This window comes from Hypanus sabinus, chromosome 9 (genome assembly GCF_030144855.1).
Source record: "Hypanus sabinus isolate sHypSab1 chromosome 9, sHypSab1.hap1, whole genome shotgun sequence".
In the NCBI taxonomy this organism is placed as follows: domain Eukaryota; kingdom Metazoa; phylum Chordata; class Chondrichthyes; order Myliobatiformes; family Dasyatidae; genus Hypanus; species Hypanus sabinus.
In genome coordinates, this window is record NC_082714.1 from 24,480,619 (window position 1) to 24,498,071 (window position 17,453).

At 39.0% G+C, this 17,453-nt stretch overlaps 1 protein-coding gene across 2 annotated transcripts in view; it reads right to left on the reverse strand.

Annotated features, from left to right (window-relative positions):
• Window positions 1-314: 314 nt before the first annotated feature.
• ercc4 (excision repair cross-complementation group 4) overlaps window positions 315-17,453 on the reverse strand; it is a 238,271-nt gene continuing 221,132 nt past the window's right edge. For both annotated transcript variants that reach the window (XM_059979328.1, XM_059979326.1), the window contains 5 exons: window positions 13,516-13,626; window positions 11,882-12,461; window positions 4,668-4,760; window positions 3,086-3,198; window positions 315-2,776 (listed from right to left, as the gene is read on the reverse strand). In XM_059979328.1, the coding sequence (XP_059835311.1) occupies window positions 2,043-2,776; window positions 3,086-3,198; window positions 4,668-4,760; window positions 11,882-12,461; window positions 13,516-13,626 (1,631 nt within the window). In that variant the 3' untranslated portion in view covers window positions 315-2,042. The remainder of the gene's footprint in view (window positions 2,777-3,085; window positions 3,199-4,667; window positions 4,761-11,881; window positions 12,462-13,515; window positions 13,627-17,453) is intronic.

The following is a 17,453-nucleotide window of genomic DNA, read 5'->3' on the forward strand; positions in this document are numbered from 1 at the left end:
TATCTTCAAACAGGAAAGGCCACTCTTATATCTGTTGAACTGGAATGTTTAGTGGGAACATCTGAAATGTAGCCACAGATTGTCCTATGTGCTAGACTTCCTGTTGTCAGCGTAGACTCAGAGTAGATTCCCAAACATGCTGTTAGTGGCCATATCTCTTACAGCTGTGCAAATCTTCAGTTGCAAAATGCTCATTGATCAGCTTTCCAACAAACGGTGGAACTGACAGGCTGCACTGGTCAATCGCCAGGGAGTAGAATATCTTTTATCAAAGGCTTTTCAGAGATACTTCCATTTATCACATAAGAACCATTCGGCACGTCAGGACTCAGTAGGCAGTAAATGAACTTTGTCTGAGTTTCATGTGACCTATTTTAATTGTGAAACTTAAAAAAGACGAAGTGCACACGGGGGTGGGATTGGGGAATTCACAGAGCAACTCTTGCCAGAGGTGACAGGCATTTATACCCATTCTTGAACACAGTATAAACTACAAAAGATCAATAAAAATAGAAAACAGACCAAACAGTTTCATAAACATAAGAGATCACATGAGATTCTGCAGTTGCTGGAAATCCAGGGCAACACACACAAAATGCTGCAAGAACTCAGCAAGTCAGGCAGCATCTACCGAGAGGAATAAACAGTCAATGGTTCAAGACCCTTCACTGGTACTGAAAAGTAAAGGAAGAGAAATCAGAATAAGGTGGGGAGAGGGGAAGGAGTACAAGCTGGCAGGTGATAGCTGAGAACAGGTGAGAGGGAATCTTCAATCAAAAGTTTGACTTTTTTAATAATGGAACATTGATTTAAGTGCTACATTTTTTATTAAACAGAAAGTTTATAAAACTAAAATACAATATTAAAATATTCAAGTACAAAAAGCATTGATTCAATATTTTAGCACTCCAACCAACCTAAAAGGTGGATGATATTTCTCATTCATTTTGTACCAAGTTAATTCTTAAAATGTTTCCAAGAAAGTTCCAAGGGTTTCAGTTTCTGTCATTAAATATTGCACCCAAAAATCAGTGAATCCTAAGGATTTTTTTGGAAAGATTTCAAAATTCAAAATCCAGCAAAGTGTACCATACAGAAAATAAAGGTGTAGTACTATTTCAATTGATTTGACAAAAAAAGTTCTAAGTTAAGATTAAGCATCCAAAATTCATATTTTTTTCTATTTTGTAATTACTTTATTGCATCACACACATTAATGTAAATTTCATCTATTGCTTTCAAAGCATAAAAGGAAAGAAATCCAAGGGAATTCTTCTAAAGCATCATGTACATCATATGCTACAGAAAGAAGTCCTTAATACTGTCAGTCCATTAAAGGCTGAGTCTACTGATTCAAATTTTATGGCAGAATCTTCCAAATAAGGGATCAGCAGACCTAATTAAAAAATGTCAAAGGAATATTTCAAAGAGTTAATCCTTTGGAACATTTCCCATTATCTTATGACAATGACTCCAATGACTATACAAAATACACTTTTAGAGGGATGATTCTAATATGGTAAATGGATTATAACATAGACAGACAAGTTCACAAAACATGAAAGCAGCAGAAATGTACATCTCATTAGCATCTACAGACATAAATATATTAAACACCCTTGGTTATTTAGATTCAATGACTGGTATCAGCTTGATTTATCAGCATTCTTAAAACTTGCCTCTAAATGTCTCTTGTATGAAAGTACCATTGACCCAATCATTTTTATAGTTCACTATCCTTTTAGCTTAAAACTTCTACCCTGCCCCCAATACTCAAAGCAAGTATCTATGAATCAGCAAAGCACCTGACTATTGAAGCTGGAATTTCCAAGGGGCTATTTTAAATAGAGTTCCTGATGTTATTATCAAAATAACTGGAAACCTATTCGAAACACTTTTTTGTCAGATTATTGTTATTTTTACAAGTCTACTACAATAATTAAATAAGTTAACAACTTTTCTTTAAGACAATAATTTTGTATTCAAAGGCTGTGGTAACAGAAGGTATGGAAGAGTTCATTAAATTCTTTCCGCTCTGAACATCATCTTCTATTTTTGGCTTGTACTGCCTTGTCTGTATACGATGAGTGAATGAACTCCCAAATCTGTTTGGCATTGTTAGCATTCCCCAAGATGTCAGCTAATTGCTCCTGAGAGAGTTTTACCAGCTCAGCAATGTTTTTTACGTGATTCATCAGTGCCCGGCAGTTTTTAGAATTCACTCCAGGCATTTTCATCAAGAAATCTTGTGGACCTGGATTGTATCGGTCTGACTCGGAAACTACTTCAGAATCGGCTGTGACGGCCATGGCAGTAGCGGCGTCAGGCTCTGGCCGGGTTTGTTTCAGCTCCTCAAACAGCTCAGCAGAAACATACGGGGAGGGGCACCAGATAATTCGCAGCTTGGGGAAGTGTAGAGTCAACAGGGTGAGCTTGGATGTAATGTCATTAATGGAAATTTCCTGGTGGGCCGATCCTCGGAAGTTCAAGGTGAAAGGCTTATTGGGGTCAAACTCAATCAACAGGACAGGCCGCTTGTAGTATCGTGACATGGAAGTGCACTGAGTGTAAAGGCGGCCACTGTTCAAAGAGCCAATCAGATCACTCACGCTCTTGCGCTCAACACAAATGTCAGGAGTCAGGATGTAATCACCAACTTCCAGGGTGACTGGCTCAACATCAATGCCACGCCGATGTATCAGGGAAGGCAGCTCGCTGCGGAATTCCCGTAAATCCACTATAATGCGATGTTGCTCTTTCTTCTGAGCCTGGCCACCTGGACAAAGGCAAAGTAGGCATAAGGTTAAAATTAAATAAATCATGACTTTAAAAAATCTTTAATTGCCATACAAAAATTTAAACATATAAATTTTTTTCTTAAATAATAAGCAATTACTATTGCTACAGAGTATTAAGAAGATATCAGGCAATGCACTTCCATATAATTCTTAACTAGTTAACTGGTAGATTTTCCTTTCATTTTTTATCCTCTCTTTGGAGTAGAGGTTGTGGCATTTCCACCAGAAGCATTATTCAGATCTACAACAAATATAGAAAATAGAGAGCCCGCTCAGTTTAAACCAACCAGCTTTCCTCGTGTCTTTTTCAGCAGGTGAGAGGCCAGCATCTCGTACAAGATCTGAGTTGAAGTCATTCCTTCCTTCCCTCTCCTCAGGGATTACCATTACAGCCTTCTCCCTAAAAATGGTCAGGGTTGAAATTGATAATAGTTAAATATTCTTTACTAAGACTCTTTATTTAAGGTTTTTATCTTGCAATGATTGCAGTGATCAACTGGAACCTGAGCAGATTCAAACAGCACTTTTTTCCCCAATGTGAACAATATAATAATAATGAGTAAAAATGTTGAACAATAGAGGCTTTTAAAATATATTCTAATATTATAGACAAGTAGATTACAAATGTACTAAATAAACAAAGAACTAGTGAGTGATCTGACTGGTTCTTTGAACAATAGCCGCCTTTACAGTCAGTGCATTTCTTTTTCCGTAGTGAATACTGAAGCAAAGAATTCATTAAGTACCTCTGCTATCTTCTCCGGTTCCATACACACTTCTCCACTGTTACACTTGATTAGTCCTATTCTCTCACGTCTTATCGGCTTGCTCTTCACATACCTGTAGAATGCCTTGGGGTTTTCCTTAACTCTGCTCGCCAAGGCCTTCTCCTGGCCCCTTCTAATTTTATTCTTAAGCTCCTTCCTGCTAGCCTTATAATCTTCTAGATCTCTATCATTACCTAGTTCTTTTAACCTTTCGTAAGCTTTTCTTTTCTCCTTGACTAGGTTTTCAACAGCCTTTGTATACCACAGTTCCTGTACCCTACCGTCTTCTCCATCTTATTGGAACGTACCTGTGCAGAACGCCATGCAAATATCCCCTGAACATTTGCCACATTTCTGCCATACATTTCCCTGAGAACACCTGTCCCCAAGTTCCTGCCCAGTAGCTTCATATTTCCTCTTACTCCAATTAAACATTTTCCTAACTTGTCTGTTCCTATCCCTCTCCAATGCTATGGTGAAGGAGATAGAATTGTGATCACTATCTCCAAAATGCTCTCCCACTGAGAGACCTGACACCTGACCAAGTTCATTTCCCAATACCAGATAAAGTACAGTAAGTAAATGTTTAGCACAGCCTGGGTCGAAGGGCTTGAATTGTGCTAAAGGTTTTCTACATTTGTATGAAATCCTGCAGGGAAAAATAGTGCATCACTCCATTAGTACAGGTAGGCTGAGAGATGTATAGGGTCACCTAGACAGCAGGTAATACCAGGAGATTCTGCCTTACACTTTGTTCAACATCATAAACTTATGGTTAAAGAGAATAGCTGTCTAACTTTTTATTGCAGTTGTATACAATTTTCCCAGCTGTAGGATTACTGAATTTGACTACTCATTTCATCTGGACATCTTCAGCATTTGTTGATGTATTTGCCAAACCATCAGAATAACTTTTCCTCTGACAATCTTTTATTCCCAATTTTTGGCAATTGCTTATCTAGGTTCTTGGATCCTACATCAGAAACCCTAGCACACAAATCTAGGGCAAGTCAGTCATCATCACCACCTTAGCGAATACAATTTTACAAAGCGTTTCATTTACAGCATCAGCCCCACTGAAGCACTTTTTCTATTAATTTACCTTATCAAATTTTCAAAGGCTGTCTTCTCCTTTCTCAGATTGGTCAGGTATCGCTGCTCTTCTGTTGAGCCTCCATATATGAGGAAATAAACTCTAGAATAAAGAAATTAAATGGAACATCAGTCCTTCAGGCAACACGCATATAATAATTCACGCTGAAACATGTTCATGGCTGCTGCTTAGGTTAAAAAAGAAGGCAGAATATTTAAGTGAAATTGGTTTGTAGCTCCCTTTGACTCAGCTGTGTAATTCCCAATACAATTGTTCAGTTTGCTTCATTAATGTTCAACAAAATTGAAATGACTCGGGTGGAAAATAATTTATCACCAGGATGAGGAAAGGAGTATGTTTTTCAATTTATTAACCTGAAGGAAATCTAGTGGGGAGGAAGAAATGCACAGAAAGAAACAAACATTCTAAAAAGCAACATCATTATATACGGTTTGGTAAAGACTAAAATATATGTGCTGATACTCATGAGCTCCTCCCAGTCATCTTCAATCAACCATGTGTGTTATTTTCTTCCCTTTTAAGGCACTCATCACAATTACTCCATCTGTTGCAGGTTTCACATTCTAAATACTGTGGAAAGAAACATTCTGCTGTACAGTACAAAAAGTAAAATATGAAAACTGTCCACCAAGATAGCAGGAGCTCAATGGTCAACTGGAAGGCATGGAATGAAAATGGGTGCCAAATAAGTACCAAGTTAAGTTTTTAAAAAATATAAACCTTGCTTCACATTTTGTCCCCTCCATGGTAGAGCATTTCAGAGCAAATCAGAGATTAATGGGCGCAAGCAGAACTACAAAAATGAAGAAGTCAATTTGGATCATTGGCACCGATTGGAACTGGAGCTCTGAATTAATGCATAACATTTGGAAATGGCCTGATTCATAAATTCCAGGGAAGCAAGTCTTTGACACCAAGTAATCTGTACTCTTTACTAAAATGTTTACATTTTCCATTAAAACTGTGAGCTACTATAGAGGCACTATCCTGACAATATGTATTTATAGAGATGAAATAGCTCGAGCACAGTTAGCTATATAATCTGCAATTCTCTGTGCTTGTGTGCCCTGACAACTACAAATGAACAAGTTACTTCTGCACAGCAAATAATATCCAAGTTGACCCAAAGACCTTTTACTTTGCCTCTTCACGGCTTCCAGTCAATTAGACTACAAGTTAGTAAACGTGCTGAAGGACAGGAATAGCACAACACAAGATCAGACACCAATGGTCTAGCTAACTAATTCCTTCTGCCTACCCAATCTCCATACCCTTCCTTGTCCTGTGCATTCATATACCCGTCTAACAGCCTCTTCAATACCTCTTATATTTGCCTCCACCCCCTACCCCCGGCTGTATATTCTCCATGTAAAAAACTTGAACCTCAGCTTCAGTTCCAAGTTATTTTGTAGCAAGATCAATGTCTCCTCCATCCTTCCTGTTAATTCCTTGTTACTAGTGTTCAGGAACCCAATCTGGAATCTGGATCAAGTGAAGATCTTGAAATTTCTCTGACGTCTTTATGCAGCTCACCTAGGTGGGCACAGTATATTGAAGATCATCAACTGGTATTCTTTCTTTCTATTCCATCTTGGAGTCACAGAAATTGGAAAAGGTCACGATGGCCAATGCTCTACTTAAATAGGGTTGCCTTGGACAGAAATGTGGAGACGGCTGATTGATAAGATTCAAAGACTCATGGCACATTTTTTATCAAAGACTGTATAAATAATACACCTTGAGATTTGTTTGCTTACAGGCAGTCACAAAGCAAGAAACCCAAATAACCTGATTAAAAAAAAGACTATAACCACTGTGCTGAGAGAGACAGAAAAAACACACACATCGTGGAAACAATAGGAGCAAACGAGAGCATTCCGAACTAGACTGAGTCCTTAGATCCACTCCCTGGAGTAGACCCAAGCCATGATCTCGACTCATCACATTAGCGGAGCAAAAATGCTGTGAAGCTCACAGAGACGACAGCTGCTGGGGCAGTTTACAGCCTTGGTGCCCCAGGGAGAGGAATGAACATTACGTGAGAGCCAGCAGAATCAGCCTGACCTTTGTCTCCAGTCTAGACACTTGGGCTTTCCAGTCTACCTGGTTTAAACTGTCCATGCCGGGCTCTCGGACCCAGACCACAGCACAGTGACACACTTGGGTCACACAGCTCTAAACTGTTCTCAATCTCACCAAATTGGCTTGGTGCTTGGAGCAATCCAACCTTGCACCTAGATTAGGCATATGGTATCAAAACTTTTCTGCATCAACTCCTCTCCAAATCGTTCACTCCAAGAGTAACAGTGATACCAGATCCAACTGCGATGCCATCTTGAACACACTGTGCTTTGCTTTTGCGATACACCACCATGGCTTATTCCTTAAATTAGCTTAATCTCTGCTTGCTTCTTTATTGTTTGTGGTGACCACAATTTACTTCAGAAAAGTTATTACTAGTAATGTTAGGAATTAACTGTCGTATTTCCTGTCTTCTGAACCAGAAAGCTGTCGCACAACTTCAGTAGCGCCATCTTAAACCGGATCACATCATTTCCTTGCAATTGAAGGTTGGTTTCATTAAACTTTGTGAATAATTCTAACAAATAAGCCATGTCATGCCTAATACTCTTGAGTTGAATACTGAATAAAACATTTAAGCCTTCAAGGAATTTTATCAGTTTCAAAAAGCACATAAAAGCATTTCAGGCAATTTCCTTTTGAGAGACATCTGACTTCTTTGTGCAACAGCAAGCATTCAAACTGTTCATCATTCTCTAAAGAAAACTCTTGAATAGTCTGGGAATTGAGAGCATGGGATTTGATTTTATTTACTGCTGTGATAACAGTATTAAATAATTTGTGCAGCTGATCACTTAGGCTTTTTTTGCGACAAGATGTTGCCTATGAATTACAAAGTGAATGGTAAATATGTTAAGTACAGATTTTTTCAAGAAATAAAAATCCCATGATGACATCCTGTCATTGATGGTGCACCATCTGTTGTACAGGCAAGAATGTTGGTGAGCAGAATGTTCCTTTCTTTCGAATATTGACTCCTCTTTGTATCTGTTTCCAGTCCCCTTGCAAATAATAACTCTTGAATCATGCTTTCATCTTTTATGAAGCAAACAGAATCAAGAAGCAAAAGTTTGATGCCTGGCAAAATTAACTGCAAATCCTGTTTTCCTAAATATGTTGCACAATGTATCATCCATATTCTGAGACATTTATTTGTCTTTGAACAGATTTATCACTGAGCAGAATCAACTTAATACTTCTGTCTGGTGACTTATGCAAAACTGTACTCAGAACCTGCCTTACTGCTGGCAGAATCAGTTCTTCTTCAATTGTATGGTAGTTTCCATATTTAGCAATGAAAAATGAAGTATGTACAGTAAATCATCACTGTTTTGTTGTGAAGTGCTGGTAAATTTGTTTTGAAATGTCTTGTTTCTGAAAATTTTCATGAAGTGACAGAAAATAAGCCAAGTTGTTGTTCACTTTATCAGAGTCTGTTATCTTCAATTGATCAAGGAGCTTGGACAGTTTCATTGGCTCATTTGGAAAAAAGCTTTTTCATACAACACACACATTGGCTGCTGTTGTTTGCTTGATGCTGGTATAAATCCATATTTCAGATACTCCACACCAAACTGTCTACACTTCTTTTTTGTTTGGTCTGCCCCCGCCATTTTTCGTATGGATTGATGGTCAATTGCCTATCGGTTGTCTAACCTCAAGCGCTGCTCTAGGAAAGTTATGACATCATCATAGTTCAGGCAAAACCTGTCTCTTGAGTTGAAGGTATATAAAGTAGGACAGTGATAACTCAATTCGGCCATGGGCTACAGAAATTTAGTCAAGACCATTCAAAAGGCAGATTCTGAACTTTACCCAATTGAGCATGGGAATTGTACTAGCTAACACAGTAGTACAGTACTGAATGCCACTAATACACAGGCTGGGCCTGGAAATAACACAATTTCTACAGTCCAGATTTCTCATGATATGCCAAATTCAGAACTGCCTCATTGCTTTTCAACAACTATAACGCACTTTAAGCAAAATCTAAGAGAATGACGGATTAGCATGAGATGAAGTGACTACATGATCATTGTAATCAACTATGAGGCACTGAAGATCAAATGCTTATAATAAGTAATTAGTTTCTCAAATTAAGCCTGTAATCTCTCACCTGCTGCTCTTGCTACTGAGTGCACCCCCCTACCGCTCCCGGGGGAGGGGGTGATATCTCCCACTTTGGGAACCACTGCTGTAGATGCAAACTAACTATAGGCTACAACATAACTTCCCAACTCTTAATTCCTTTCCTCAGCTAATAAGGACAAGTATGCTTTATCACCTCATCAAGCTGCATAGCTTCTTATAGGGAGCTATAGACTTGGATCCCACAATACCTCTGCACAACAACACTGCTAAGGATCCTGTTAATAACAATATACTGTCTAGACATCTGATCCCACCAAATATAATACTTTACATTTGTCTGGTTTAAACTCCACCTGCCAGTTCTCCAAGTGAACTATGTCCTGCTGTATTCTCTCCAATCTTCTCTGCTACCCACACCACCACCAATCTTCGTATTGACTGCAAAATTACTAACCCACCCTTCTCTGTTTTCATCTAGTCAGTCCCAACTACCTTCTAACTTCTATAGGCTAGCCAATTCTGAATCCCCCATAACTGGGAATAGTTTAAGAAAAAGTGTTGATTCTTTATATGAATATTTCACACCCAAAGAAAACTGTATACTTATTACTATTTATTTCAGGCAAAAGGTTATCCTAATGTGATGAGTAATCATCCAAATAGCTATGCATTTGCAAATTCTACCTTTGCACACTGTGAATTTACAATTACAGTATCTGAAAAGAAATGACCATGAACACACTGGCACATTACAGAAATCTATCTGGCTCAATGATTCTAATTATTAAGTTCTGTATAGAACTGTACAGCATAGTACAGGCACTTAGGCTCACAATATTGTGCAAACCTTTTAACCAAGATCAATCTAATCCTTCCATCCCACATAGCTCTTCACTTTTCTTTCATCCATGTCCCTAGTAAAGTCTCTTAAATATCCCTAATGTATCTGCCCATATCAGCATCCTCTGGCAGTGCATTCCATTTATTTAGCACTCTGTATGTAAAAAAACTACCTCTGACATTCCTCCTATACCTTCTTCTAATCATCTTAAAAGTATGAACTCTTGTATTAGCCACTGCATGGGTGCCCATTCTGTCTATACCACTTATCACCTTATACACCTTTATTAAGTTGCCTCTCATCCTGCTCTGCTCCCAAGAGAGAAGTCCTATCTTTCCTCAAAAGACATTCTCTCTAATCCAGGTAACGACCTGGCAAATCTCCTCTCTAAAGTTTTGACATCCTTCCTATAATGAGACAACCAGAACTGAGCACAATTCTCCAATTGTGGTCTACCAAAGTTTTATAGAGTTAGAACATTAACTAGCTCTTGAACTCAATGCCCCAACTAATGAAGGCCAACACACCACACTCTTTCCTAACCAGCCTATTGGCCTCTGTGGCAACTTTGAGGGATCTATGGACGAACATCCCAAGATCCCTTTGTTCCTCCACACTGCTAGGATCTTGCCATTAACTTTGTACTCTGTGTTCAAGTACGACCTTCCAAAGGAAATTGCTTCATACTTTTCTGGATTGAACTCCACCTGTCATTTGTCAGGCCAGCAGTGCATCCTATGACCCACTGTAACCTATGACAACCTTCTCTATTATCACCATCTTTTGTGTCATCTACAAACACCCTTCCATTCCCTCATCTAAGTCATTTATAACAATCACAAAAAGAACATCATCTCAGAATATCTCACAGCTTTAAAGACAATACTCTAAAAGTATTGTAAAGGAGGCAAGGAGGAGTGAATCTGAGCAAAGACACATCCTGCAATCAGCAATAAGTGATCATGTAATAATTAAAACTCAAAATAAAAACAGACATTGAAGGTTTGAAATAAAGTAACAAAAATGTAGAAACACTCCTATTTCTTATGTTCTTATGTAAGTCAGGCAGAATCTGTGGAAAGAGAAACAGAATTAAACCTTCAGGTCAAAGCCCTTTCATCAGAATTGTTGCAGAGAGAAAATAAATTTGTTTAATCTTGCAGAGGAAACAAGGGTGAAATGGATAAGACAAAGGACATCTAAAGGGCAAGGCCAAAGTTGCAATGATGATACACTGTACAAGAAGTAGACCGTTAGATTAATAGTTCAGTCAGTAAGCCAACAAATGAAAAGGCATATAAAAAATGCAAAATGTAGGTTAGATCCAAACAGATCGTGGAGTGATAGGAGGTTGAGTTAATTTTACAAATGGATAAACTTATAACAGAACCCATCAGCTCAGCTATTAATAGAGAAAACAAATTACTTGAAACTGTTGAATATGATAGCACATTGTGAAGGCTGAAACACAGTTACATTAGCTCTGCTGGAACAGTGCAGGAAACCAGACAGATAAGTAAAAATGGAGTGAGCTGGAAAATTAAAGCCACAGGTAACTGGAAGCTCAGTGTTAACCCTGTGGACTAAACAAACGTGCAATGCAAAGTCAACCATTAGAAGAAGCCAGAAGCAAGCTAGTTCTGCCATGAAGTTATTCATCAGTAATTAATTTTATTCTTTCCCTCCACGGACACTGCCTGATCTTCTGCACATTTTCAGCATTCTTCCTCTGGGTTCAGGTCTCAGGAACAGCTCTGACCTGTGTTTTAATATGTCACATTATTCTGTTTTCTCTCTACCTGCCCTCCTTAATCTACTAACCTGATAGTCCACAAACAATGGGAAAGCTTCAGAATGCCACCAACCTCAGATTATCTTCCAAAATTAAATTCGCTTGGAACTCCAGTGGATATCAGAGTAACACTGCAACAACTATGGCACCAAACATGGAGCTGCAGGTCGAGGGATCATATCCTTTTCCTCACATGGTTTAGTAATAATTCCAGCTCACAAATGTAGTTGATTCTTTTTAAGTGCCATTAGATTATTTGATTATGGAAAGAAACACTTAAAAAATGTAACAGCAATTAGTGGTGAGCAATAAGCATTAACAGCATCCCCCTTCCTCTGAGAACAAACAAGTCCCAGTTTCACATTTAAGAAGACTGAATACCAGGAACACAATTACCTCAGCGGCTTGCCTGTTCTGCTTGCCTTGAATACCTCAAGCTGACGAACGAATGACAGTTCTGCATCATAGAGTATAACATAACGGGGCTCAATTTCATGTAGCACGCGTGACAGACTATATGGATCATTACAGCCATGTAAAGGATGGAGGATAATGAGTGGCTCCTTTAGGATTCCATAGCAGGCATCTGTTGGCAGGCTCAACATCATATCATTAACTTCAGTTTCTTCACTGCTATGTTCCATACTAACACTTCCATAATCTTCTTTCTCCTTCTCTTCCGTAGAATCTTCCTTAATTTCTCTTCCAACCATTTGAGTCAGTGTTAGTTCTGGTTTCTTTTTTTTGACAGTCTCTGTTTTTGCCTTCTTCAGTTTAGGGCCATTTGCAGACTTTGGTCTTGCCTTGGATTTGCCAGGCTTATTTTTCACAGTGGCTGTCTTTAAATACTCAGCCTTCTCATTCTTTCCAAATGTTTTACTATAGAGTTTCATTAAAAGGGCCTCTGCTCCAATGGTGATGTATTCCTTCAACTGTGCGCAGGTCTGATCATCACTGGCACAGATCAGTACATGACCTACAGGCAGGCAAGAGAAAAGACTACAGTAGTCATACAAACCATAGCAAGCCTTCACCTGTTATTTTGATTTCTATATTAATCCTATACTTTGCATTCACTTTTCTTGCTATCTGTTCAAATTTCACATTCCATTAATTTTCACTTTTCCTTATTTTGCTGTAGTTTTTGAGTTATGTCTGGATTTACAACATCCAGGCGATTTCATCCATTTTATACTCTGATGATAAGGGTACTTTTAATTGCCTTAATTTTAAACTGTGAAATGTAAACTTCTCCAGGCAGTAAAAAGACACCACAAATGAATGGCGTTGATTTTATAAAGACTGATGACCAAATAATTGCCCTCATCTGTATTTGTTTCTAGTTTGCATTGCTTCAGTGTTTTTATATCAATTCTTTACTTTTCTGTTTCTAAAGCAAATATGTTTTAAAGACTCAATATCTGACTGAAAAACCAAAGTCCATATACGGCATCAGCAGTAAAGGCTAAACATTTATATTCAGCTTCTAAATCTGCTAACTTGCTGGATTCAGGTACAGTAAATGGCGATGTTTGTTTCTCTTTTAGAGCATTAATCATTCTTACTAACATGGAGTGTCCACAGACATCATAGATTGGTTTTACTTGTAAACCACATAGCTTGGACCAAATTAGCACCATACCAGTCTAAGAGAATGGGTTCTGCATATTTATGCAGCAATTGTTGGCATCATGAAGCAGCAGGCTTTAGAAAAAAAAAACCTGCCTAGATCTCACAAGCAATAAAATGGAGTATCTTTTTTCTATATACGTATGTACTCAACTCATAAATTAGTTATCCTTGGAACAAATTCCATATTCAAAAACATTTTATGGACAATTACCAATGTACCCCAGTCCTAGCTGTCTCCTAAAACCCTCCCAAAACCTTAAAGCTTTTCATGTAGAAACCTGTACCATCTGGACTTGTCCTTCTCATAGGATTCACACAATCATTACCCATACATGCATTCTGAAGATAGGCAAATAAAAAGAAGGCATTCAATTCTTCTAGCTCTTTATCCAGCTCACCAGAGTCAGTCAGTTCTTCACTGGGTTCATTTTCTCTTTTTATCTCTGTTAACACTTCACTCAATGCTTCCCACTTTGGATTTGGCTCCAAGACAAGTCCCCTCTTTTCCTCTAAAGTAAGTAAAAGGCATATATTTAAAAAGCATTTTTCACAACCTAAGTTCACCACAACCAGAGTATCTTCAATGTTCAAAGTAAATTTATTATCAAAGTATGTAGAGTATATGTCACCATATACAACCCTGAGATTATTTTTCTTGAAGGCATTCACAGTAAAAACAAGAAACACAATGGAATCACTTAAGGACCACACTCAAAAGGCTAGACAAACAGCCATTATGCAAAAGATACCAAACTATGCAAGCACAAAAATAATTAATAAATAAATAAGCAATAACTACTAAGAACATGAGATGAAGAGTTCTTGAAAGTCAGTCCATAGGTTGTTGGAACAGTACAGTGATGGGGTGAGTGAAGTTATCCCATCTGGATCAAGAGCTTGATGGTCGAGGGGTAATAACTGTACCTAAAACTGATGGTGTAGGTCCTGAGGCTCTTGCATCTTTTTCCTGATGGCAGCAGTGAGAAGAGAGGATGGCCTGGATGGTGAGAGTGCTTTATGATAGATACTGCTTTCCTGTGACAGCATTACATCCAGATGTGCCCAATGGAGGGGAGGGCTTTACACATGATACTGAGCCAAATCCATTCCTTTTTGTAGGATTTTCTGTTCAAGGGCATCGATGTTTCCATATCAAGCTGTGATGCAACTAATCCCCACCTCACATTCACAGAAGTTTGTCAGTTTTAGATGCTATGCTGAATCTTTGCAAACTTTTAAGAAAATAGAGGTGCTGTTGTGCTTTCTTCATAATGGCATGTACATGCTAGACTCATGGACAGATCCTCTGAAATAGTAACACTGAGAAATTTGAAGTTGCTGACCCTTTACACCTCTGATCCCTCGATGAGGACTGGCTCATGGACCTCCTGAGGTCAATAATCAAATCCTTGGTCTTGCTGACATTGAGTGAGAGGTTGTTGTTGTAGCCAGATTTACAATCTCTTTTCTGATATGTGGATTTGTCACCACCTTTGATTCAGCCAACGACAGTGGTGCCATCAGCAAACTTAAATATGGTATTGGAGCTGTGCTTAGCCTCACATTCGTAAGTAGAGCACAGGGCTTAACACACAGCCTTGCAACGCACCTGTACTGATGAGAGATTGTGAAGGAGATGTTGCCAATTAGAAATATCTGAAGACTGCAAGTAAAGAAATCAAGGATCTAAGATCTTGAAGCTTATTGATTAGTTTTGAGGCAATGATAGAACAGTCAGCCCTCCTCATCCGCAGGTTCTGCATGCGCGGATTCAACCAACCGCGGGTCGGGAAAATCTGTAAGTTCTCTCCAGCACTTGTTTGACCACGTACAGACTATTTTTTCTTGTCATTATTCCCTAAGCAATACAGTCTAACAACTATTTACATAGCATTTACATTGTATTAAGCATTATAAGTAATATAGAAATGACTTAAAAGTCCAGGCAGTCCCTGGGTTATGAATGAGTTCCATTCCTGAGCCTGTCTTTAAGTCAGATTTGAAGTCGGAACAGGTACATCCGGTATTATTTAGCGTCAGTTAGTCAAACATTTTTCTTAGTATATAGTACATTTTTTACCTTTCAATGCATATAAAACACTTAAGAAACATACGTATTTAAATAATTAAACCACTGCATTGCTTAGCAATAATTGTAGCTTTCATCGGGGCAGGGCCTTTCAAATGCTCCATTGAAATTGTTCAGATCGTTGACCGACTGTAGCCTTACGCTTTTCCAATGACCATTGGCGCTTCACCTCTTTCCAATCGCTTTATTATTTCCACTTTATTTTCAATCGCAAGCGTTGATTCTTTTCGTGAACAGAAACACCGCAGATTCAGAGCAATGCTGGTTCCTAATGTCCACCACACTGAACATGCTAAATAAAGTCTGGGGTTCCGCTGGGTCCTAAAGACCACAGCACTGATTCAGGTTAAATAAGGGACTTGAGCATCCGCGTTTTTTGGTATCCGTGGGTGTCTCAGAACCAATCCCCTGTGGATAAAGAGGGCCAACTGTATTGAATGACGTTGAATGCTGCAGTTGATAAAGAGCATCCTGATGTGTGTGCCTTTGTTGTCCAGATATTCTAGGATTGAGTGAAGAGCCAATGAAATAGCATTAGTTGTGGACCTGTTGACCTGGTAGGAAAATTGGAGTGGATCCAAGTTGTTTCTCAAGCAGGAGATATGTTTCATCACCAACCTCTCAAAGAGGTTCATCACAGTGGATGCAAGTGCTACTGGATGATAGCCATTGAGGCAGGTTACCACATTCTTCTTAGGCACCTGTATAGCTGAAGTCATTTTGAAGCAGATGGATATCTCAGACTGCCAAAGTGAGAGGTTAAAGATATTGGTGAACACTCCAGAAGTTGATCAGCACAGGTCTTCAGTACTCGGCTAGATTCCCCATCTGGAGCAGATGCTTTCTGTGGGTTCACGTTCCTGAAGGATGCTCTCATGTCAGCCTCAGAAACTGAAATCACAGAGTCCTCGGGATCTATAGGAGTTTGGGAAGATTCACCTATGTCAAAGCAAGCACAAAAGGCATTGAGGTCATCTGGGAGTGAAGCCTTGTTATCACCTATGTGACTTGTTTTCACTTTGTAAGAGGAGATAGCATTCAAACACTGACACAGCTGTTGAATATCCTCGAGTAAAACTTGAGATTCAAGTTTTGTCTAATTGCCGCTTTGACCATGAAATGGCTTTCTGAAGATCATACCTAGATGACTTATATTTTCCTGGTTGCCAGACCTGAATGCCATTGAGCTGGGTCTCAACAGGGGTTCATTCACGGCCTCTGGCTGGCTGGGGAAGACTCTAAATGATTTTATGGGGACACACTATGACTTGTTTTTATAAAGTCCATGTCAACCGTGGTGTATTTGTCCAGATCCTCTGATGAATCCTTGAACACGGCACAGTCCACCAGCTTGAAGTAATCCTCCTCTGCCAGCTGTGAACACCTCTCTGTGGTCCTTATCTCTGAGCCTTGCTTTTTAGCCTCTGCTTGTATGCAGATGGGAGGAGGAGAGCCAAGTGATCAGAGTTCCCAAAATGCAGTAATTTCTGTTCCCAGAAATTAAACAGTAGTTATTCTTAATTGCAGTATAGCAGTGGTTGAGTGTGTTGGGTCCTTTGGTGCTGCAAGTTATACATTGATGATAATTGGACAGATATTTCTTCAAATAGGCCTGATTGAAGTCCCCCACAATGATTAGAAAGGCATAGGGGTAGGCTGTTTCTTGCCTTTTCCTAATCAGCAATCTGGTCCATTCTCTGTATCAAGAAACCCATGGGTCTTACCAATATATCTGGCATGTCTGGAGTGCACCATATCTCTGTGAAGCAGAGAACACAGCAATTCCCCATTTCCCTCTGATACGCAAACTTTTCCTTAGATCCTCAGTGACTGTACATCTGCTAACGAAATACCCTGGCATTTCAGCCTGGCTTGGAGTCCTTTCCTTCTCCCTCTCTACTGGCTATTGTGATGTATCTTCATCTGCTTAAAGGTGCCATACCTGAATGCTTGAGAGGTAAGATTGTGAAGTCACTCGTTCACAAAGACTGTTCAAAAGTACCATATGACAGTCTGCAGACTGCAGTGAGAGTAATGTACTAGAAATATATTTAGTAATTTTGTAAGCTGCTTGCAACACGTTGCCATGGTTCACCAGTGCCATTTCTGGGGTACATGCTAACTGAATTGTATATATCATGTGATAATGACAAGATAATCTGATTCTTTCCAAGTAATTTTACGAAGGGATAAAATATGAGCAATGACATAGAGGATTCCCTACTGTTCTCCAAAATAATGGCATTG